Source organism: Brienomyrus brachyistius, chromosome 15 (genome assembly GCF_023856365.1).
Source record: "Brienomyrus brachyistius isolate T26 chromosome 15, BBRACH_0.4, whole genome shotgun sequence".
In the NCBI taxonomy this organism is placed as follows: Eukaryota; Metazoa; Chordata; class Actinopteri; order Osteoglossiformes; family Mormyridae; genus Brienomyrus; species Brienomyrus brachyistius.
The window spans coordinates 17,585,683-17,609,787 of record NC_064547.1 but is presented as its reverse complement, the minus strand read 5'-3'; the positions used below and the strand labels follow the sequence as shown (position 1 = coordinate 17,609,787).

Below are 24,105 nucleotides of genomic sequence, written 5' to 3'. Positions count from 1 at the left end.
AGCTGATACAAAACCTTGCACTGGATTTGTACTTTCTGGGCCTGGCCTCACACAAGGTTTGTACACACAAGGTGTGAGGCCACAGGGCTACCCACTGAGCCAATCTGCTGCACACATGCTTACATCTATAAATTTAAATAGATGCTAAGATCTATTTTATATTTTCTAAAAAAATGCTGGAAAAATGTGGCAACCTGGCTGGCTGACTCATGCAAACATGCTCCAGGATTAGAGAAGCACATGCTGTCATTAAACATCCATCAGTTATCAGGGGGGAATCTTAAACAAACAAGCCCCAGGGAGAGCAGATGGGAAAGACTGAGCAGGAGTGGGGCTTGTCAGTAAGGCTTCCTGATAAGACCTTCAGAGACCCTGTGTAATATTCAACCTTGGACAGAAATAGCAGCAGGAGCCAAGCAACCAGATTCCTGCGAGGTCAGTCGTTGTCATGACCACCAAGTGTCAAATCAGTGCTCCCAGTTTCCCATAATACAAACCAACATTGAGCACAAATATGGAGCTCGGCTTAGAACCTCCTTAGTTACAAGTCACTGGGCTAAAGACTCTTAACTGTTCCCCTTTCGTACAAGTCCAAAGTACTCTTGGGTGTTCAATAACAACACATCATTCAGTGTGACGTGACATGAGCAGCAAACAGAACCGTAGCCGAACATTTACAAACACTGAACACTGAAACCCTTAACAGGCGTTTTGTCTCCCCTGCCAAACATACTATTCGCTACATTACTGTACAGCTTAGACGTTGTCTCCATCAAGTCTGCCAGGAAGTTACGGGTAATGAAAAATGACCACCCATCCATTAAGCACAGTGAGGCTATATCCTAGTATTGTGGAAGTACCTTTTACTACATGAGGAAGATCAGACCTTGTTTATCAGAAAATGTAGCTCAGTCCCGGCCCATGTCATCCCATGACTAATGTACCACGTCTCCTTATTGACGGGGCTGTCAGCCTGTGCTATGAAACCGCGGCAGAAGATACACAATGCGGCAGCACGTCTGGTACTTAATCGGGCAAAGTCCTCTCGCGTTACACCATTCCTTGACTGGCTTAATTGGCCCCCTTCAGGTGCTGGCATCAAGTCCTTGGTATAGAATGGTACAGCACCTGCCTCTGAGAGTTGCACATCCAAACATGTATTAGAAAATCTATGAAAGGAATAATTAAAACATGACAAAGCTAGCTAAGTTTTTTTCTACGACAGAGTAAAAATGTTTTAGCGAAACTGTCCGTACAGAATTTAAAGCAAGAAATAGCCCGATGTTCATCTAGCTAACTAGCGATGTGAGGACTCCATGTGCAGAACATACGTTGTTGAAATTAGTATCATATATTATCCAGCCCTATAAAATAAGACACCATTTTTTTTAATTCAGCACAAAAATATCCCACCTTGTCTTTGTGATGTCATTCAGCACCGGAACCAGTTTTTACGGCAGTGGAAAACTAGCACCTTACTTTCTGTACTTTCTGGAAGCAGAGGTGGAGATTCCAGGTCCAGAGAGTACAAATCCAGACCAAGATTTTGTTTCAACCAATCAGCTGAGTTGTCTATGACTGTACTCTTTATACTCAACTGGTTGGCTGAAACAAAATCTGGATTTGTACTCTCTGGACCTGAAGTCTCCACCTCTGTCTGGAAGAACAAAAAGTACCGTGCCTGGTGCACTGGAAACGTGACCTTACACTGGGTCTCGTTCTCATGGGGCAGAGAGCCAGCGCTGCCTTGTCATCCCATCACATTAAAACAGGTCTGACTCAGGAGGTTTTCTGTGTCAACTATCCCTCCGTTATAGTCTCTTGGCAACCTTGAATGCTCTGCTATTTTGCACTTGTCTAGCAGAACTGAGCCCTCAATGGGTTTTGATATGAATAGTTCTTCTGATATGTTCTGAAAAGGTCTTGTAGCCTTTGCTTCAATGCTAACTTGAGTCATTCACTGGAAGCCCAGCAAAAATCGACAATCTTTCTTTGCTGTACATCTGATAAATAAACGAAACATCACAGATAGTACCTGTAGGTGGTGTTGGGCACGTAGATGTCCTTGGCAGGGAATTCGAGGATCTCTCGAGTGGGCCGTACCCTGCTGTCTGGATAGGGCTTCACCTGCAGCAGTTCAGGGGTCAGACAGTAATGGGGGTTCTCTGGGGCTGGGGAAATGTCGATCTTCAGTTGGGCTGTGAGGGTTACAGACAGAAAATGGACAAACGGTATCAAGCTTAACACTCAGGGTATGAAGCCCCCCCCAGAGGCAACACTTGCACAACTTGACAAAAGTCAAACAAGTCGCTGCCACTCCCACCTGTAATGGGCCTCAGCCTACGTAAGACTGAAGAGGGCCTCCTCATATCAGCAAGGAACTTGTACAAGTCTTCGTCACTCAGACGATCTCCCTCCTGAATATGTCCATGGAAAGAAACACACAGCTTGTTATGCTTCCCCTACGGAACTTGGGAAGGCCAGTGAGGCCATCGACCCGCTACACAGATAAAAGTAAAAGCAGTTTTTTATTAAACTGAGCGTTGATCAAACGGATGTGGTTTCCAAACAAACATCCAGTCCCATTTTAAGGGCATTACGCAATGGAATTTTTCAGTCGAGCTTTGGGATCTCTGCAGCTGCCTGCGTGCTCCTGGTCCAAGGACACAGGCCCGACCTGTTTGAAGAAATTGGTGACGGTGAGGGTGGCAGGCCGGAAGCTGGTCAGGCTGCAGGATTCGTCCCCGCTGGTCGTCCTCTCCAGCGAGCGTCGGCCCACGATGCTGGAATTCCGCCGCTCCGACCAAGAGCCCTTCCTCTCTATAACAGGTTATAGCCTCAAGTTTGATACATTGTCACACCGTAATCATGTCGTCACGTAACTGTTAACCCAACATGACCTGGGATTAGCCGGTTAGCAGCTAACAGGACAAGACAGCTTGGTTAAAGGTAAAACTATCTATACATGACTGTAGGCGGGAATCCTCAGCACATGTGGGATGCTGCCATGGTAGGGAGTACCTGGGAGGGGCATCTCCAGCTCGTTGTCACGCTCCAGGCTACCGGCGCTGTTGACAATGTTCATCAAGTGGATGGCGGTCCAGGCAAACGGCATGCGGGTACCGGCCCAACCGCTGGCAGAATTGCTCTGACTGGGCCCTCAGCTTCTCCAGCTTCTCCTTATTCTACAAGAGGCAGCACCGAAGACGAGCGGGAATGGAAAGCGGATCTATGATCATGCTCAGGATCGTGAAGAAGGCGGCACAAGAATGGCAGCTCTGTAGAAACGGTTCACACTCACCTTGGCGGCGTCGGACTCCTTGAAGACCATGTACGGTTCAGCACACTCGCCAATGTCCCCCTGCTGAAGGACCTTCTCCAACTACAAAAGAAAATACCCCTATCAAATGGCGGTGCATGAAGGTCGGAGTATGACGGAAGGCTGAACCTGACAGGAACAGGGGTCTGTCAAAGAGAAGAGCTGACCGTGACATCAAGCGGGTGAGTCTGATGGTTACAGAGAACCAGAATAATAAAATCTACCCCCTGGACATGAAAGAGATAAGATAGAAATGGAAGGTGGGACGTGGTGCTCACCCTAATGACCAGAAAGACGTCTTGTGAGGGGTAGGTGATGGAGAAGACGGCCGAGCGAGCTAGCGTGGAGATAGCAGCTGACTGGATGTGGGGCCTCAGCATGGACTTGGTCTGCTCCGAGTTTAGGTCAAAGAAGAAGTTCTCTGAGATCTGAAAGTGGGGAAAATAGTTGGGCAAAAAGAGCGATTAAATGATTATAAGATGTAAAAACACCAAAGCAGCCAACTCTGCCTGCAACACTAAAAACTGCCCATGGAAGCATCAATGCTGCCCCCTAGTGCCCAGAACTGAGATTCCAAAAAACGTTTAGAAAGGATCTTCACCCACATACAATGACTGATGACCTAACGCCCGGAGGACAGGGGCTGTTATTAAACCTGTAACGGTGGGTCTGCAGAACTGGAGATGAATTCACACACTTTCAATGCATTTCAAAAGAGAAGCAACGTCCTCACGTCCTCCCTCAGAAACAGCAGCAGAGAAAAGGCCAGCATCACACCTTTTTCTTCTCCTTGACGTCGTACAAGGCCAAACTTGCGAAAATGGGCTCGATTTCTATTTCAAATCTTATGGTGGGGGGGGGGGGGGGGGGGAGGGTGAGAGAGAGAAAAGAAAAGGCCCCAGTCAGCAGAAGGGATCAGTCGCCAGCGCGCCTTTGAAAACGCTCAGGAAGCTCCAGACTTACTTCAGAGACAAACACTTGACGAGGAGCCTCTGGCCGAAATGTTCCTTGGGCACGTCAGGCACAGTGTGTCTCTCAATAGGCTCGTCCTGCAACAGAGAGAGAAGCCAAGCCTTCAAAAAACACCAGGAAATGCTCATTTGTAAATCTTTACTAATTGTTTCATTTAACTAAACGTGTATAACATAGTCAAATGAAACCTCAGTAATTACATAATACATATTACACAATAAACAAGAGCATTAAATGGAAAGAAAGAAAGTGATTGTCGTTGTTGACACACCACAGTACACAATGCACAACAGAACGTGTCCTCTGCATTTCACCCACATGTGACACAGCAGTGGGTGGCTATTATTAAGCACTCGCGGAGCAGTGGGTGGGGGCGGAACCTTGCTGTTTGGGGATTCGAACCAGCAACCTTTCAATCACAAGCACGCTCCCCTAACCATTAGGACAGGGGGCAAGTTAATAGGGGGATTTTACCTATAAGGGGCAGTACAGATAATGGTATTATCACATACTACAGTGCATTCATCCATCTTCTAGCCCAGACCTAGGCAAAATCCAGCCAGAAGGCCATATCAAGCCCACGGAAGTATTTCTACTGGCCTGTGCATTTATTTTACAAAAACTGGCAAAGGCTATGTTCAAGTTTATGAAGATGAACAGACTTTTGCAAGATAATCTTTCTTTGAATTAATAATAAATATAAAGTAAGATCTAAGTCTATTACTGTAGTTTTCATGAGCCTATCCAGAGGTCACAAGGCTGGGGTAAATGCCGGAAATTGGGATGGCAACAGCTTCCTGTTTTTATGATCCGTAAGTGGTAATTCCATTCAGGGAGGGTGGCAAAGGGATGAGGGGGGGTAGCAGGTCATTTGAAGATGCAGCGGGTGTCAGGTACCTCATCCAGGGCGGGGTGCAGGGCAAAGAGCTCGCGGTGGCGGTGAGCCTTGCGCTGCTCCTCATTGTGCCGGTCGATCTCCTCGTTGGGCGCGCGGTCAAGCAGGTGCGGCAATAGGGCGTCAGGCATGGAATTCTTCAGGTCGAAGATGCTGCAGGCCCAGCTGCCCCGCGGCGTGTCGTCGATGGACATGGACCTCCGCTTCAGGTCGTCCTGGAAAACCCACAACACGGAGTCTGACTCCCCGAGCCCAGACGAGACTACGCTCTCCAGCCCTTCAAGAAGGTCGAAGTGCCCGAGCAGGACCATCCAGCCGGGGCTCTCACCTGGTCGTCCTGGTAGGAGTTGACATCCGGGATCTCGTCGGACTCGAAGACCTGCTTGGGCAGCCCTTTCTGCCTCTCCTTCTGCTTATCCAGGGTGTTGGGGTTGAATCCTGTGCCCAGTTTGTGGTATCTGTTCCAAGCAAGACAAGATATCATAACCCTTCATATCAAAACTGTTAATCTGCTATATGCAGGGGCTGATTAACTTCTCTGGGGGGCCCAGGCTGGCCTGGGTAGAAGGAACGAATCATCGGAGTTTCCATTATTTCTTCTGGGAAAATTGGCTTTGGATTACGAGCACGTTTCCGGAATGAATTATGCTCGCAACCCGAGGTTTTGCTGTAAATGAATCCAAACTGGCCATATAATTTAGATGGGAGGAAGAACAACTCGTTTCCATCTAAAAAGCAGGATCCATCAGCCATGGAATGTGACCACAGTGGGGCTTTTCCTCGCCCTCTAGGACTCTTGGGAAATGCGAGAGATTTAGGACTATAGTGTCTTTCCAAATTATATGTCTAAAATTAGCAATGCTACATATCTGTGTGTATTACTGGTGACCCTTGGGTTACTGACAGACAGTCCATGGAGCAAGTTAAGGCTAAGGGCCTTGCTCAGGGGCTCAACAGTGACATCACTCAGCTGGGATTTGAACCTGCAAACTTCTGGTCACATACATAGCATCCTAACCCGCTGAGCTACACACCATGCACCCGAGGGAACAGCGAAAGGGGTCTGTGAGCATACAGTGAGGTTTTTAAACATAATATCTGAAAGATATTATTTGGAATAGACATTGCTTGATAGGACAGCACATTAGACATTCATTGAGCCGGGTAGCTTACTTCCTGTTGACAATGGCCCAGTCTTCGGTGTAGGACCTAGCGCAGTCTCTGACGTGAGCATCATTGTCTCTGCGGGAACACAAACACACGTCAGGGAAGGATGACACATTACCAGCGTGTTTATCAACAGGGAGCAACTTACATGTGGATTCGTAGGAGTAACAGAATAATTCAAGCATGCGAATCATTGAATTCATTAATACCAGTAATCAGCGTGTAAGGCCATTAAACTTTTTCATATACAAAATTTAACAACATGATTTCTCGAGACAAATGAAATGAAGACAACCAGTAACAGTCACATTGCACAGCTGATTCTAGTACCCTTGCACTATTTTGCACTTTCGGATTAGACGTCAAACAGCATTTCATTGTCTGAGTGCTTGTACTTTGCAAAATGTCACTAAAGGAGAATATAATGTAATCTAATGGTACCCAAACAAATCAGATGATCTCCCACCATCAATTAAAGGGTATTTCCCAGAAACCAGTAAGACTCGGACAGGTGCGGCGAGATTCTCCATGCGGTTACCTCCACCGTTCAGAGGACCCCCAACCACAAAGACCCCCCCCCTCCACTTACCCTTCCTCTGGGACAGCCTGCACCAGCGTGCGACACTCCCGGGGAACGTATACCACCTCGATGTCGTCGTGGGGGAACTCCAGCAGGTCCCGGAGCGGCCCGGACTCCACCACGGGCGGGTGCGTCAGGAGATACTCCTCAAAGTCCACCGGCTCCACAGCCTCCGTGAGAGGAACCTGCAGGCAGAGTCAACATGCATCTCTGCAGACCGGCTCCGGGTCGAACGTGGATGTGAAAAAGACCAGATAGGGTGGAAGGGAGGCATTATGGGATTGTTGTCACATTTTAGACCTTAGGCATGGAGAAAATTGTTTACATGTGCTGCTCTGCCGATAGTACAGGATGTGCTTTGTCTTCTAACTTAAACTGGGTCACCGGTGGGGCCAGTAATCTAATGAGCGAACCGAGTTTGATAAGAAGCCATCTGTGATGGAAGGAGGTTGATGAGAAGAGGAGCTAAGGTTGAAAGGAAAATATCTGTTTCGAGAGGAGAAGTCATGCTGTTGATCACATATTAGCATATGAAAATCTGCGCTAATGTAGAGGATTTTGCACACATAAGGGGACATATAAGCTTAAGATAACAGTAGTAGCAACAGTATTGAGTTATAGGAAACACAGAATGAATAAAGTGTGAGTTTTGTGACAGACCATGATGGAGGAAAATAAGGGTCAGGCAGAGCAGAATAATGTGTGTTTTTTGACCGCGGCACAAAGGGGAGAAGTCATGTGACGATCGTGGGGTGGGAAAACTAAGCACAAGTGATGTGCCTCGAAGTAATAGCCAATCATGACTGATGAGCTTTTCCACTGGTTACTATTTCAAAAAGTATATGACCAATCATGATTGATGAGCTTTTCCATTGGTTACTATTTCAAAAAGCATATCACCAATCATGACTGATGCGCTTTTTGATTAGTGATATGGTTTTTGAAGATGCAACCAATGGGAAAGCTCATCAGTCATGATTGGCTATTACTTAATATGTAATTAATGCACTTTTTAGGGAAGCTTAAAAAAAGGCATCCAAACTTGCTGTTTTCCTTGTTTGGTGCATCACCGCCTGGGTGTGGGGACACGTCCCTCTGCTTCTCTTTAGCTCTTCTGCTTATTAAAGAAACTTCACTGTACAAAGTCTCATTTTGGATTATCTTCAAGAATTTTAACAAGCATTCGAGGAAAGGAGAAAGGGTCATTCGAGTAGCGGTAATCTTCCACAAGAACAAAGCTCGAGTCGAGCCAGGCCCCGTGACCCCCCCCCCCATCCCTGAGCTTATATTTACATACGTCCCAGATAAATGCTGAGTCAGCATTCACAAGTGACGTTTTAAAGAGGCAGGGTCAGCCTGTTCCTGAAGCAATTGGGAGTCAGGGGTCTTGCTCAAGGGCCTCAACGGTAAAACCACTCTGCTGACCATGGGATTTGAACTGACAACCTTCCAGTCAAAGGCACGGAGTCCAAATCCACTGGGCAACACACCACCCTCATAACAACTGCAGCAAAAGTCACACGAAACACTGCAAGAACCGAACGGAAACTCAAAATCATACCAAACACACCGTGACTCAGCTCCTACTAAACGTGTCTGAGTTACACATAACTACCTGCAATGAGTCTGACTCAAAGCAACTACCTCTTTTTAGAAAAGAACGACGAGAAGAAGCACAAAGAACCAGGACATCTTCAGGCTGCGGGTTTCTGGTAAACGCTTACCAGCAGCAGACTGAAAAGTTATAACCTCCTGTTCTGAGGACAGCCAGCCTCGTGCCAAAATGAAAGCGATTTTAACTGCAGATGTTTGTTACAAGAGTCTGTGCGGAGCACTTCGCAAAAATATAACGTTGCTGACACGATAGCATCGACATATCGCGACACAGTCATCGTGCCTCTTCAGAATTGTAAAATTCTTCCGGAGATTAAAAATGACTTTTTATAAGAAACATAATCCCGCCGTTTGTACTCTACAATACAATTTATTAGCGACGTGACGCAATGAAAATTCCAGCCGGTAATGCATGTTCGCAGTCAGGCCTGGTTTCCGGAGTCCACTTCAGAGGCTCCATAACACTCCAGAGTCCACTTTGTATACGCTTTGTAGAGACCGGACACTTACCGCATTGCTAGCTGTGTTGCCTCCAACACTGAGGTTCTTGAGGAGTTGTGGAGAACCCCCATACTGGCCGGCGATCTGCTTTCGGACCTCAGCCGCAACAGTCCTGGAAGAGAGCAGGAGACTGAGGAATGTAACGAAGACTAGCGCACCATGGGAAGACATTTTTAAAGTATGTCATCATTCTGCCCATCCATGATCTACAGCTACACAGGGTGCACTCATGCACACACACAGACACACTATCAGCAAATGTGGAACATGAATCCACCTAAACTGCAAGTTTTTGGGCTGCAAAAAGTAACTGGAATATTCACGGGAAACTCACAGAAACACACAGCAAACGCACAAAATCCACACACACAGAGTCGGGGTTAGAATTCGAACCACCAACCCTGGAGTTGTGAGGCCATGGTGCTTATTGGAATCGACCAGACTAAATGCATTTACTGCAAACATCGAACAGAAATTCCATGACGCAACCTTAATTATGCAGCCCAGCCATTCAGAGCTAAACAATGCTGAGTAACAGCGGCAAAATAATCACTGCAGTTTCACAAAAAAAAAGGAGAACTGAACTTAATAACAGGCTAAATGGGAACACCATTCACTGTTCCCTTATTGTATCTGTCCTCAAGGAGTCCTTGGTTAGAGAGCCAATAATTGCCTTAGCAACCATTGGACATTGAGGTCTTTTGTGCTAGCCTTCGCTGTTTGATGTTTGGACACACACACACACACAACCAAGCTCCAGACATGCAATAAGGCCTTTCAACTTATCACTGACTGTGGCACATTGGAGCTAAAACAGCAAATGTCAAGCAAGCCAACAAAAAGCTAATGACAGGAATGACCATCCAGAACAAGAATCTAACACATAAAAGGATCTATCCCTCAATGCCATCCGTACGTCATGGAGAACCCAGTGCACAGGCCACAAGGAAGTTGACAGGCGGCCGTTCCATCACAGGGCACATGGAGAATCATGCCATCACTCATCTGGAGCAGTGCAGAGACCCAGATTCACCTAAACCGCATGTCTTAGGACTGGGAGCAGAATGCAGAATTCTCCACGGAAAGCCAAACAAGACTCCATGCCGAGAGCCGAGGGTGGGAAATCGAACCCACACCCCCCTGAGGTACTATCAGCACAGCGGTAAGAAATGTTATGGAAACTCGATGCAAAAACAATGAGAATCTTCAGTCTTTCGCCGATATAAAAACAGGAAGCTTAGGTCAAACGCTGAGGCGTCCTCTGCTCTCATCATCTTACCCCCACACCGGAAGGAAGAAGGTCCCTTTTTCCCACAGGAAAATACTTCATTGGTGAGTAAACTAGACCCCCGGGGGCCCAAACGTTAGCATCTCTCAAAGCCTCCCTCTGTCCCTCCCTGTGGCAGAAAGGCAGCATTCACTGCCAACAAGCATAGCCCGCCGCGAAGGGCCCACGTCCTCTTGCCCTCGTCCTCATCCTCGAGTCTCATTCTTCCTCCTCACATCTGCCTTTTCCCTACGCTCCAGCAGTCTTGTGTCTCTCAGAAATGGGGCTGCTGTGTGGAGGAACACGTGAGAACATCAGGCCACCACTGCGTTTCATTTTCGAGCATTTGCCCAAAGGTCTCTAAAGCGGAGTGATCCTATCCAGGATAAGCTTCCATATACTTTACGTGACTGCTGATATCAATCACGTAAGCGGTGTTTCTCAATCCAGTCCTAGGGGAGCAGTTCACGTTTTTGCTCCCTCCCAGCTCCCGACCAATCAAGAACACTGGTACAGGTGTCCGGGGAGGTGAAAAAGAGGAAGAATGTGGACCGTCTGGGGGTCCCTAAGGACTGGGTAGAGAAACAGTGCTTTATGGGAACACCTTTTGTTTCTGAAGGCGTTCCTCTTCAGCCTTCAAAGCAGTGATATTCCCAGAGATAAATGAATCTGGAAGACAGCAAAAGATTCTCACACCTCCACTGTGTTACATGGGGCGTGATCCGAGACCCCAGGGAAGGACAGATCACGTCACAAGCCTGGCAAAAAAGCTCCTACGCCGCCATGTCGATTGTGAGCGATTCAGAGTTAATCGTGGTTTGGCTCCAAACCGGCTACCATGGCAAGGGAGTTAAAGACTGGTGTGTTATGATGACGTCCATGAGGATTATTTAAACATGCAAACAAACGAATGCGCAATTCTGGGGAGTCCCCTTTAAATACGTGTCAAACAAAAGTACCTCACTGAAGAGTAAACCTGGTTAAGTATTTAAAAGGCTAAAATTGGGTCAGAAGTCACATGACGCAGACCACACCACTTACGGGAACGACCTCCCCGTGATGGGACAGTCTGGAAACCGTTAGATCCACACAAATATTTACACCCCGGGCCGTACAACATCCTGTCCGGTGGCAGGCTTATTTTAACCCCCTCCCCTCCCCCGGGCAGTGGGTAATCAGGGGGTGTTAATTTATGGGGGTGCTTAAAAGACTCCACCCCGCTGTAATAATACAGCGGCAACTGATGTGAATAACAAACCAAAACGAATCACAGCCAGTCCAAGGAGCTGGTTTGACATTTTGGGCCTGAAAGTGTATCATATTGCCCCCCCGCCCAAACTAGACCAATCCAATCATGCTCCATTATTGTAGGATCCCTGTCCCGCAGAGACCCTTGTAATCATCTTAACTTCCTCTGCTATGCAGTGACTCTTCAAACGTCGAAAACTAAGCATCCAAACTGGAAGCAGCGTGTAGCGTTTCGGACAAACTGCTGCAAACAGAGGCTGGTCGGCTGAACCTGAAGCTGCTTTTCATTATCCTCACAGCGTCCACACGGCCGCCCTCACAGGCGTCTGCGATGCTCACCAATGGAACCCCGAGCATGGCCTGACGACGATGGACCCTCTCCGTCCGAAAGGGCGTGTGGCAGATCCCCGAATGACCCCGCCAAACACGGCCCATTTAAGAGCTTCCATAGCATGACGCATTTCATTTCCACAAGCAGTCTGGGTATAACTTTACTTTAAATAAGTGTTTATTATTTAAAGGTTATTCTAAGCAGTTAATCACTCTCCAGCTGTGTAATTATAATATCATATATATAGCTAAGAATGCAGCTCAAAGGTAAGATGGTCACCTAAACGCATTTAAAAATCACTAGATTTTAAGCATTATTACTACCAACATTAGTGAATGCAAAATTTTCACAGCTTGTCTCATTCTCGAGAAAATACTGGTTGTTGGTGATCTGAGACAAAAATGCATCGTCTGTTTCACCACATTACAACTAGCAAAAGAACAGGGTAGATGTAGTCGCTAAAGACAAAACGAAGGCTATTTTTAAACAGGAGAACACAAAAGATCTGAATATACTTTACCATTTAAGTCCCCCATACAGACATTTGCAACAAATTAAATGTGCTTCTAACCCAGAATGATGCAATATATATATAGTACAAGTGGCTTTCATCCAAAACCATGCTTAAATCAGTCCAAGACATTAGGCTTCAATCCAGGATGTTTTAAAAATAATATACAAAACATGTGCTTGTTGTAGTTCAAAGACCAAAGAAACCGGTCATTTGTCATATGACTTTTTTCTGACCAAAGGCTTTTATATTTAGAAGGAATATCTGCACAAGGTTCGGCGTTTCTGGTTTGTCACAGCGGAGATAATCAGTGACCTTCCAAGTTTCAGTGTAGCCCCCCCAAATCGATATTATAGGGGGGAAACGCGAGAGGAAAGTTTAAGTATTTTTATAAAACGAGCGCAAGTGCATCTCCAACAACAACTAAATGCAATATGTGAAGTAAACGAAGTAACGCTGAACGCATCGGTCCCTTAAACACAGACATAAACGGTCGTTTTGCAGACGCCAGAATACACGTTTCTGGGAAATAAAGACGAGATCCCCACCGTGAATAAACATCCCTTAAATACCCTTATTCCTGCATGAATCTTGCTACTTCACCATGGCACTATAAGACAGGCGCTTTTAACCGGCGCCTGGTTGCCGAGGAGGCAGTAAATAAAACGTGGGAGCGGGACACCGACGTGTCGGGACAGAGGTCTCGGGTTATCAGCGTTTCACAGCCCGGTGGCAAAGCGGATCGCCCCAGCATCGCAACTTCACCAAGCCTGTTATGTAGAGCAGATAAAGTAACTAACACTGGCAAGCCATTATATATGCTCTGGAGGGAAAAACGAATAAAACAAAAACGGTGTTTGCCTTAACTGTCTCACTTAATGACCAACTCAGCACCCAGCGAATGACATTTATTTTAATTTCGCTGCAGTTATTACTGTTCCGGCAGGTTACTGTCGGCACTTCTCCTACCCACCGGGATCCTTTGTTCACCCTCAATGCTGATGTGAGGACCCCCCCTCCCCTCTATCACCGCAGTCCCTTCATTTTTGCCTTTCCAGCAGTGGCGAGAGTTTGGGGTGACACGTCGGCCACCCGGATTCTGGGGATATGACATGTGGATCGGGGAGGAGGGGGGGGGGGCGACTGTGTCAGTATGGCACCCACTGACCGAGCTATGCGTCCTGCCCCCTCCCCATTACAGACTTATCAAACGGTACTTCATTATTCCGCGCATTCACGCCGTATAAAACCTGCTTATATCACCGTCTGGCCAAAAATTGTTTCCACGACTCGTTACATTAAACGGCGACGGATACATTGATGCGATCGAGAAAAATATTCATATGTGTTCGGGACACTGGGCGGGTCACCGGGGCATCTTTTTAGCTAGGCCTTATTTGGGAACGTATAAGGTGTAACTGGGCAGCTCCGAAGCATTTCTATCGAACAGCCGTAGTGAATCGGAGGTTAAGGAATGCACGGCAGCGCGATCCATGGCATTAGAAAGCCTCAAAGCCACCTTACCTGCTGATTTTCTGGGCGAAGGCGCGGCGCTCAGCCATGGCCGTAGCCGCTTATTGCTTGAATTCCCTGGTTCTCCAGACCTCTGCTACTGCCGAAGGAAAAAAAGAGACTGGAATCGCTACCGTAATCTCCAAACAAAACGCGCACAGGAAAAGCCCGTCTCATGCATTCTCCTTGCGTAAAATTAAAGAAGAATGAAAAGTGAATCGAGCAACAAATTCAAACATTTACAAAACTTAAGGATGTTCTTGGTTTCCGGCGATTTATCAAAAAGTGCAGGAGGAATCTGTCGTAAAGTCATAAGTGTAAAAAAGTGTTTTTTGAAAAGCAAGTTTTTTTTTCCGCGTCTAAAGTGAAACTCTTGTCCTCTGGGGATGGATAACGCAGTGATTTTTTTTTTTGGCCCTAGTGCAACATGACTCATATCCTGAGCAGTTAGGAAACAATTGTGCCGGATAATAAGCTGTGAAGTGCGTGCCGCCGACAGTCTTTATTCAGCAGCATAGTTTCCTGAGGGCTCCGTTTATTGCGCTTTCCTGTCCAGGAGCAAGTGATTTTCTTTTCTTGATACCGATCGTTTACTTTCATATAAAATGAATAATTTTCCATGTTCATACGACACTGAGTTGTTGTTTTACCGTATTTTAATAATACATGATGACTGAAATTATAATACGATTCACAGTTTCATTCAAAGCAATAGTAATGTAATGCTAGATACATAATATACTGTATATAGACCTAATGTAACCTAATGTAAATTTTTACAATTCCCTGTGAGATTCATAAGCAAGTCATAACTAAACTGAAACAACACATTAAAAGGTTCCATCCACTTCGAATTCCTTATCTTGTACATGGTCACAAGTGGGCATGAAGCCAATCGCAGGCGGCAAAGGGCAAAAGGCTTATGGTTCATGCCGAGTATAGACAAACATATTATAGCCCAGTCAACTGGCACTGGTTATTATTATTGTTAATATCATTATACAACAACAAGAACAATAATAATAATAATAATAATAATAATGAAAAGAAGGAGAATTATCACCATTAAATATCATAGTAGTGGAGCAATAGCATGCATGTAAATACTGAATATTCGGTTTCATTTGTAGTTCCGAAGATACATACTGTATATCTAAGTAAAGACTGGCAGCATAGTGGCTCATTTGCCCACCTTCGCTGTTTTATGCAGATTGCGTACTCTGTCGATGTTACACGGATTTCCTCGGGGTACCTTGTTTTTCCCCCCACAGTTAGTAGACATGTTATATTACAGAGTAGGTTAATTGCTCAAAGCGTATTCCTGCCCTGTGATGGACAGGTGTGTTGCTTATGAAGATGGATAGAGAGTAAAGATCTATTTCTTGTTCCCACAGCTTACAATTTCTGTTGGTAAATTGCCCTAGAAATTGACTAAATTTTAATATTTTACCGCATGTTAATTTCGTTGTACCTACTTTTTGCAATGACAATAAAAACATTATATTCAGCACATAAAAAACAACAATTCTTTAATAATAATAATGACGTACCATTTCTGGACACTGGAAATTTTTGAAACTAATACATCTCCACAGAAGCAGAAGCGCGCAGTCGTTGCGCGATGTTGACAATCTCACAGATCACGTAATCGTGCGTCATGACGCAACATGACGCAAACATCGTCACCCATCGCCGCGCTTCCTCTAACTTGTAAACATTTCGACAGCGACTGATTAGCAGACCGGCTACCCGTGGCCGAACAGGTAACGCCGTGTTGGCCACCTGTCTTTTCCCCTCGTTTTTATTGGTAAAGCTTTGTTCGTACATCAGTCGAGGTTAACAGTAATGAGCCAGAGCTACTACCTCTACCAGAAATGGGTGTGATAAAAGTAGCCCGTTAGCATGCTATGCTAACTTGCTACACCAAGCGAAGTCACACGCGACATAACCTGGCGACTGTGCGCCAAAGAAAATAATAAATATATAAACTCATCACACAGTGTAACACTTACAAGCAATGACATTAACCTAAGTATGTTAATGCCAGATTGGCACCCTCGACCACCCCAGCGAACCTGAAACCTGAGGTCCAGAATTTGCAGTAAAAGGGGTGAATGAATATTTTGAACTTCTAGTGTCAGCGCAAGGCATCATATTTTATTTAATCACCATTGCCGTTATTTAACATGCCCTGTTTATTATTACCGGTTAGTTCACACAGTGGTTGCAGTCACCCAGAGCTGGAATGGGTTCCGTTCCTTGGCGCTCACGATGGAAAACAAAGATAAAGACGAGGTAGATAAACTGAAGACGAGATTGATGTCGGCCTGGAACAATGTGAAATACAGTAAGTGTAGGCGAAGGCCATGTGGCGACGCCGTGGAGCCGCTGAGGCATGAAACAAGCGCTCACATCTCAGTCTTTCATCTCGGCGGTGTGGCGCAGATGCGGAGATAGCGTATGAGATTTAGGATGAAGGGCTCCGAGCGTTAGCGCTCATGTGACGGATGCCTTGCCATCATCTGCTGTAATAAGACTTGATAACCATCGAAATGTTGATTTGTCCTTGCAACTCTGACAATGCCTGTCATACCAATTCATCTCCACGAATTTAACCAAAGTTATTTTTTATGGGGATATGGTATGGTGTCAGAGGTATGGGTGTTTGCAAAGGTGTTTAACCCGTGTTTTGTTTGACAATATAGGCTGGGTGCTGAAATCAAAGACGTATTTTAGCCGCAATTCTCCAGTTTTTCTCCTGGGAAAATGCTACCATTTTAAGGCTGAAGGTAAACTCACACATTTGTTTTGTGTAAATTATCATTATGTTTTGGTTCTGGCGTGCAGGCATTGAAATATCCACCCTGCATGATGTGTTGGTTGCTGTGCGTTGTTCTCCCTGATGATCCTGCAGACCTTGAGGACCCTTTGGAGAGCTCCAGCACTGTACCTTCAGATTATGAACTGGTGGCCGGGAACGTGGAAGCCTTTCGGCGGGACTTCGCGTCCCGCGTGTGGCTGACCTATCGGGAGGAGTTCCCGGCCCTTCGAGGCTCCGGACTCACCTCGGACTGCGGCTGGGGCTGCACTTTGAGGGCGGGCCAAATGATGCTGGCCCAGGCCCTCCTCCTCCACTTCCTGGGCCGAGGTCAGTTCCCTTCAGCATCAATCAAACCCTTAGCAGGGTTTCTCAGTCCTCTCTGTCCTCTTTTATGTTTCAATGTTTCCTTGTTTGTTTCATGGTTTGTTTTTCTGATAACTGCCTTTTTCATTTTATTTCTGCTTGGACTCTTAATTTCAGTTTTATTTTTTTTGACAGAGCTCCCGATCTTCCTCTGTGCCTTCTTCTGCTTCCCTTTTCAGATATCTCAATATCTGTAATGAAATTGAAATATAAAAGCAATATATTCGAATATATCTTATCATTCACTCTGATCGTGACAAAAACCAGACAAATGTAAATGCACGGCAGCTGTCCCATAAATGTGAAACTGCAACAATCCCACTTCTGTAAAATCTCAGGTGATTTCCTACAAAAATAATTGTTCTAAATGAAGAAAACCACCTCCATATGACTGTTTTTGTCAGTTAGAGAACTACGTGAATTTTTGCGAACTAAGTTCTGTATGTTTTTTGTGGCTGTTTTGGGAAATGTGTTAAGGGCATCGGCAATTCACTTGGTTCCCAAAAGTAGGTTTTCTGTGGGTTAAGCAGTTTATGGTCATCTGATGACCTATAGATTGTAAAATAAAAGCAAATGGATAGAGAAAGACTAGATCTATAATGTATTTTTATGCAGCCATTTGGAAAACAATATTTAAGTACTAACTTGCTCTTATATTGAGTCTGAAATGTGCCATTAAAGATATTTCTGTCTATAAAGTCACTAATTGCCACTTAAATATATTTATTGATCAATTATACTTTCTGACATTCGGCAAGGTCGTAATCTTAATGCCCTCATGCTGTGTCTCTACCTTTTTTACAACACGGGACACACCCATCTCCTGACCAAAGGGGCCCAATAGACATGCAATGGTAAAGTGCAATAAAGCTGAAATATTATCACTGGGCTCTTTGGCACTGCACCTTCCAGTGTCTTCAGTCTTACAGCATCTGGATTGTGAAATAAGATGACAGATTTTTCTGTGGAAGAGAGTAATATATAGTTAGGGTTTTGTTTGTTTTTAGTGACAAAATAGAATGAGTGAGATTTTTTTTATTTAAAAAAAGGAATTCTGATCGGTTTGTGTAACAGTGACAGATCAACAAGAAAAACTGTAAAGTTGCTTACAGGAGATGTTTGTTGTGTATCTTATTCTGTTTAATTATTAATATGGTGTTAAGCAAATGACTAGTCATGAAAGAAGCACGGTGTGATTAAGGTAATGAATGTAAATGAGGTTTGATTTATTGATCATAAGTCAATCGAAGGCATTTTATTTCTGGGTTACCATGTTAATGATGATGTTATTTCCAGTGAGTTCACTACTGCAGGCAAGCATAAGATGTCCACACCTGGGATATTTAGAAATATATGGAATTCTCTTTCTTAGATTGGACGTGGGCCGACGCCCTGAGTCTTCCGACTTTGGACACGGAATCGTGGACCAGCAATGCTGCTAAGAAGTTGGTGGCATCTCTGGAATCGTCCCTTCAGGGGGAAAGGCATGCTGTCGCAGGTGCCCAGTCCATGACCCAGACTGGACTAGCAGCAGAGGCTAGTGTCACTCTGCCAGAGGAGTACCACCGCAAGGTGGTGTCCTGGTTCGGGGACCTCCCTTCTGCTCAGCTGGGCATGCACAAGTTGGTGGAGTGTGGCCGGTCGTCGGGAAAACAGGCCGGGGATTGGTACGGGCCAGCTGTTGTGGCCCACATCCTGAGGTAAGGATACGCAGTGGTCTGAGGTTAAATGTGGTAGAGTATTGCAGAGAGAACACAGTCACTAGTGGCCTTCCCACTGACGTAGGTTTTACACATTTTTCAAAATATAAACACTCAAATAACGTAAAACTAAGCTCCCATGGTCGCTTGAGGTGGTTTTTAGGCAAGTGGGAAAAAAAACTGCAAAATTGCGGTGGAAATGGAATTTGCGATTTAGTTGAAACGTAGGACTTGATATAGAGTGTTTAATTCATTATTCCAAAGCTGCTAACTCATGGAGAGTTCTCTCCTTGTTGAAGCACAAGACATGGATTTTAATTTCATGGGATGATATATGGCAAGTATTAGTTGCATGGCCTACATTAATGGAAATACACCCTATTCTATACTTTGTCGACCACACTTAGAGTTTCGCACAGAACTTTAATGTGTCTGCGTGACTTTCTCTTTGACATTGAATTCAAAGCTCCTTGCCAGTTTTCAAAATATAATTGCTTAAAATGCAACATCTCCTCAGCCGTGCTGAGTTTTCGCCGGTGGACGTCCATTAGCTATGTGACTGGGTTTGACTGGTGTTTTTAGATTTGTAGAAGGTCCTGAGCGGGAACAGATACAGGTGAGAATTTGAATGCAGGCCTTTCTCTCTCCTAGAAAAGCTGTTGAGGAGGCAACAGACCCTGAGCTGCGAGGCGTAACGGTTTACGTTGCTCAGGACTGCACAGGTATGAAAAATGAGGCTTTCCTAGCCAGCAGCCAGGGCTCAGCAGCTGGCCCAGCCCCTTGTCTGAAGCACGCGTTGCGGTTTGGCTCAGCCGGAGTGCTCCGGGGTGCTGCCCTTGCGGGCCTTGCATTTTGATTAAAGTCATTTTTCTTAATACCAGGCCATAGTTGTCTTCCCCTCTTATGACTGTCCGCCAGGGAATGGTGGGGTGGGGTGGGAGGTAAGCAGAAGTCATGGCACCAAGCCCCCGGAATGTCAGAAAAGCCATGCAGTCAACAGGCCGTTAAACATGAAAGATCTAAAACAGGCCAATAGGCTGCAGGAGGGGATGAAGACGTACGTGTGAAGATGGTCACTGCAAGGGCACTGCGGACCTGCCAGTGGCCTCGTCATGGTCCCCATTAGTGAAGGAGGCGAGGGAGGCTCCTGCTTGCAGAGCAGCTGTTTTTTAGCACACGAATGCCATCACTGCACATCCAACAGGATGTCAGAGAAATTATTGTAGCGTCCTTTGACAGTATTTACTATCTGCATGTTCAGAGAGACCAGAAGCTTTTACGGTACAGCCTTCATGGCATGAACGGGCAGTAAGTTAAGCCTAGTTCATGCTCCACTTGTCAGTATGCTGTTACGGTCCGCACACAGTGGAGCGTGTTGACTTTTGTGTACATAATACATTTGTCCATGTATATAGACGGTTGTGATATTCCACTAGCCCAGCAGATTCCATCTACAGAAACATCTAGTATTCCTTGCACATGTGCAGTTGTGAACAGATGAAGTAGCCTGCAATACCCGAAATCGGGGCTGCCTGTGCAGACACCCCTGATGATGAAGTTTACATCATGTGCACTGGGCAACGGTAACAACGCGGGCAAGTGCAGTGTGAACTGGGCTTCACACCAGTGGGGGCATGACAAGTTGGGTGGGGCTCACAAGCACAAGTGACAGTGCCTCAGTTGACCCCAGCTCTGGACATTGTACATTGCGTGTGGTGGATGATGTTGCCCCTCACTGGCAGTTTACAGTGGCGACGTCATGGACAGCCACAGAGGGCTGCCTCTGAGACCAGGGACTACTGCACATATGGACTGCCGAGCCGTCATGATCCTTATCCCCATCAGGCTCGGGGGGGAGAAAATCAACACCGAGTACCTGGACTTTGTTAAGGTAAATGCTAACATAACCGATACCAAGTACTATGACTGTGTTATCCTAAACAGTCTTGCAACACAGTTAACCTAACTGATACCAAGTACTCAGACTGTATCATGGAAAACACCCCTATAACATATCTAACAAAACTGATATCAAATACTCTGTGTCATTCTAAATGCCCCTGTAGTGTAGCAGAAAATAACAATACTTGAGTACTGTCAGGCTAAATGCTCCTGTATTACAGCTAAAATAAACAATACCAAGTACTCAGACGGTGTCATGTTAAATGAACCTGTCATAACCAGTACCAAGTACTTGGTGTTACGGTAAGCTGTCCTGTCGTCTTCCCGTTCCTCTTTCCAGGGAGTTTTAAGCCTGGAGTTTTGCCTGGGCATCATCGGTGGCAAACCCAAGCAGGCGTACCACTTTGTGGGATTTCAAGGTCAGTGTAGAGCCGCCGGGGTCTTAATTTGAGTACATTTCTCCTTTAGCAGAAGCTCCTCCGCGGATACCGCCCTCCTCGCTTCGCCTGACCCGCCGGCGCTGGCCCATTCATCACGGCTGAGGCTCCCGCATCGAGCCCGCGGTCCATTTCCATAAGTCGCATGCATAAGTTAGGGCGGTTTGCCGTGGCCCACTCCCCATCACCCTCACAGGACGGCGGGAACCTTCAGTTGTACACCTTGGCAGTCAATATTTACACATTTACATCTTACCGACTGGAGATGCAGTGCTGCGTAATCTCCAAATGACAAGCCATACGTTTTCCCTGCCAGCTGGCATCTATCTGATGCAGATTTTCCATCATAATTGCATGTTTGTAAAAGTAATTTCCTCTCACAAAAATTAAATGACAGCCTCGGCGGCGGATAAAAGATGTACAAATCCCGCAATATGTACCCGCACGTTGAATTTAATTCGTCTGCGGAGGCGAAAAAAAATCACTTAGGTGCACATTTGGCTGTGAAACGTCTGACGGAGGCTGGAGTCTGTGAGCTGTTTTGCATAGAAATTGGAGGATACACACTCTAATAACCGGATGTTTTTTGAATAACTTGTCTTTTGTTTTGTCCTTGTAGATGACAGCTTGATTTACATGGATCCTCATTACTGTCAGTCTTTTGTGGATGTCAGCACAAGCGACTTCCCCCTGGAGGTAATGTGAAATTACAAAGAGCTGACTGTGTTTTCAGTAATGTGAATTTAATACTTTCTGTTAGTAGTTAAAGATATGAAACCAAATGAGCCTAGGCCAATTACAGTGGACTGCAGATGTGCTTCATCCCCATTACATGCTGTCAATAGTGTAGTAATAGGCAATATCATGTTCATACGTCTTATTCTTAATGATGATGTTTCATGCTATTTTGAATATTCATGTAGACGCTTAAAGATTTAGCCTATCCTTGACATAGGTAACTAACATGTGCTTTTAAGTGATTGTAATATTATTTTGAATGTGTCTGCAAAATCAGATCTTCAATTTAAGCTATTAAACCAGAACATCCTTTATTGTTGGTTTTTGTGTTTAAAGTGGGTTTAAGTGGTTTAACTCTTTGTAGAGAGTATGTAGTTTGCTTAAAGAGGTGAGTGGATGTTGTGAGATCCGGGTTGGGGGTTGAGTTCGCTGTCTGCCTGCCTCGCAGTCTTACCACTGTCCGTCACCAAAGAAGATGCCTTTCAACAAAATGGACCCAAGCTGCACGATTGGGTTTTACTCCAGAAATGTCCGGGATTACGAGCAGATCAGCGAGGAACTGTCAAAGGTTTGTGACCAGAAAGAATTTTTTTTTTTAAATCGTGGAATGGAGGGACGATGGCGAGTGCTTCTGTAGGGTGCAGTTTGGGGCTTTGGCCAAGGGGTGGCGGTATTTGTCTTTGAATCTGAAGGATTTGCATTTACTCATGTTCGTGCAGCTGATGGTGAGAGCTGTAAAGATGCAAATTAAAATGTAATTTCTGTTTGGAAAATAATTCATAAAATGTGCTTTATGAAAAGCTGGTTTTAATAAATGTTATGAATAATGTGGGAAGATATTACACTCTGGAACAGAAATTAATTATTGAGATAAAAATAGGCTAAATGAGGTTTGGTACTGCCACTGCCTTGGGTTTCTTTGGACTTTATTTTCCTAGGTTTCCAGAGGTCACAGAGATGCGGCAAATTGTCGAGGAATGGGCGGTGTTTACAGATTCTTTCTTTCTCTGGTGTTGTGTCATATTTCAGGTGCTGCGACTCTCAGCGAAAGAGAAATACCCAGCGTTCACCTTAATGAAGGGTCACGGGCAGGATTATGACCTCTCCCGCCCGCAGTCCCGCGAGTGGCCTTTCCTGGGGGAGTCGAGGAGACCCGGCGCTACGTCGGGAGACTTCGTGCTGCTCTGAGGCCCCCAGCGTCCGACGGCATGCTGACGGCGCGGCCGCGGAAACGCCGCTGCTCGCTCCCGCTTTGATCGTTTGTACTCTAATCCTGAGATCCTTGCGGCCCCCGCCAGCACTCCCATCACGAGCTCATTTCCAATCAAGCCTTACTGGGAAAGGAAAGACAATTAGCGGGTAGATTACTGCTGCAGACTGTCGTTTGTTTTGCGAGCGCACTGAAAGTGACTGACGCGTGTGCGTGTAGGTGGTTCGTGCTGGTGTGGATGGCAGCGTAGCTCAAGTTGACGGTACGAGGAACGTGGCATCTTGTGCGTGAAAGGATGGGCGCAGCCGTTCAATGAAAGAAAATAATTTAGCCAAAAAAAAAGAGAGAAAACATTTGCCTTGCTAAGTAAAGCTGTGCTGTGTTAGGCTGCAGCCTGGGGAATTCACTGTGATCCTGTTATGTTACACAGAAACCTTGTTATGACAGAAAAAGACACTTGTCTCATATAAAGTAGGCGGTGAATCACCTTTAAAGACCTTCTGGTCTTACCAATGTAGTGTGATGTGGACGCTGTGCAACACTCTTACTGCTTTTAGAAAACCATAATACTAAAGAAAGTGCTTCTTGGAAACTTTCAGCTTGATTGTGCAGTGGAGCGGTGCTTGGTTTCGTTTACAATCAATAAAATAATAAATGCAAGATACAGCACTGAGGGTATGATTGTAATTCCTCATCCGCAGCTGGTAAACAACCCGCTTATACTAAGGAAATTCAGTGTTTAGGAGCCTTTTTGCAAGCACTCTATGAAGAATTATCGCCGTTTACAGAAAAGAATACGTTTTCAAACAGTTACGCAAGCTAAAGCTAATTTTTATCTAACATTTGGAGAAAAAAAAAGCAGTTACGCTGTTGCTTGTAATGGAATTTGTAATGACAAATAGGCCCACTTTACAATTATCTAACGATCAAGTTTAAAAAATAAAAAAACAAAAATCATTTGCTTTATTCTTAAGTGCGTTTCCCAAGTATGCAGAACTCTGTATCTTGTCTTCTGAA

General features: G+C 45.4%; 2 protein-coding genes across 3 annotated transcripts in view; one reads left to right on the top strand and one right to left on the bottom strand.

Annotated features, from left to right (window-relative positions):
- dock7 (dedicator of cytokinesis 7) overlaps positions 1-15,584 on the bottom strand; it is a 44,678-nt gene extending 29,094 nt beyond the window's left edge. Inside the window, 16 exon segments of the mRNA XM_048975881.1 lie at positions 2,036-2,198; positions 2,324-2,417; positions 2,678-2,820; positions 3,022-3,118; positions 3,120-3,185; positions 3,302-3,382; positions 3,598-3,747; positions 4,097-4,163; positions 4,283-4,368; positions 5,189-5,401; positions 5,515-5,644; positions 6,360-6,428; positions 6,943-7,118; positions 9,058-9,160; positions 13,930-14,017; positions 15,468-15,584. Coding sequence (XP_048831838.1) covers positions 2,036-2,198; positions 2,324-2,417; positions 2,678-2,820; positions 3,022-3,118; positions 3,120-3,185; positions 3,302-3,382; positions 3,598-3,747; positions 4,097-4,163; positions 4,283-4,368; positions 5,189-5,401; positions 5,515-5,644; positions 6,360-6,428; positions 6,943-7,118; positions 9,058-9,160; positions 13,930-13,967 — 1,676 coding nt within the window. The 5' untranslated portion in view covers positions 13,968-14,017; positions 15,468-15,584.
- atg4c (autophagy related 4C, cysteine peptidase) lies at positions 15,557-23,757 on the top strand. Of its 2 annotated transcripts, XM_048975886.1 has the most exons (12): positions 15,608-15,680; positions 15,965-16,027; positions 16,130-16,264; positions 16,623-16,706; positions 16,832-17,065; positions 18,474-18,801; positions 19,453-19,523; positions 20,544-20,692; positions 21,044-21,122; positions 21,760-21,836; positions 22,327-22,446; positions 22,908-23,757. In XM_048975886.1, the coding sequence occupies exons 3-12, from the start codon at positions 16,189-16,191 to the stop codon at positions 23,064-23,066; spliced, it is 1,377 nt and encodes a 458-aa protein (XP_048831843.1). In that variant the 5' UTR covers positions 15,608-15,680; positions 15,965-16,027; positions 16,130-16,188; the 3' UTR covers positions 23,067-23,757. The 2 variants fall into 2 exon arrangements, with proteins under 2 accessions (XP_048831842.1, XP_048831843.1); XM_048975885.1 differs by lacking the exon at positions 15,965-16,027 and having other exon boundaries at positions 15,557-15,680.
- The last annotated feature ends 348 nt before the right edge of the window (positions 23,758-24,105 follow it).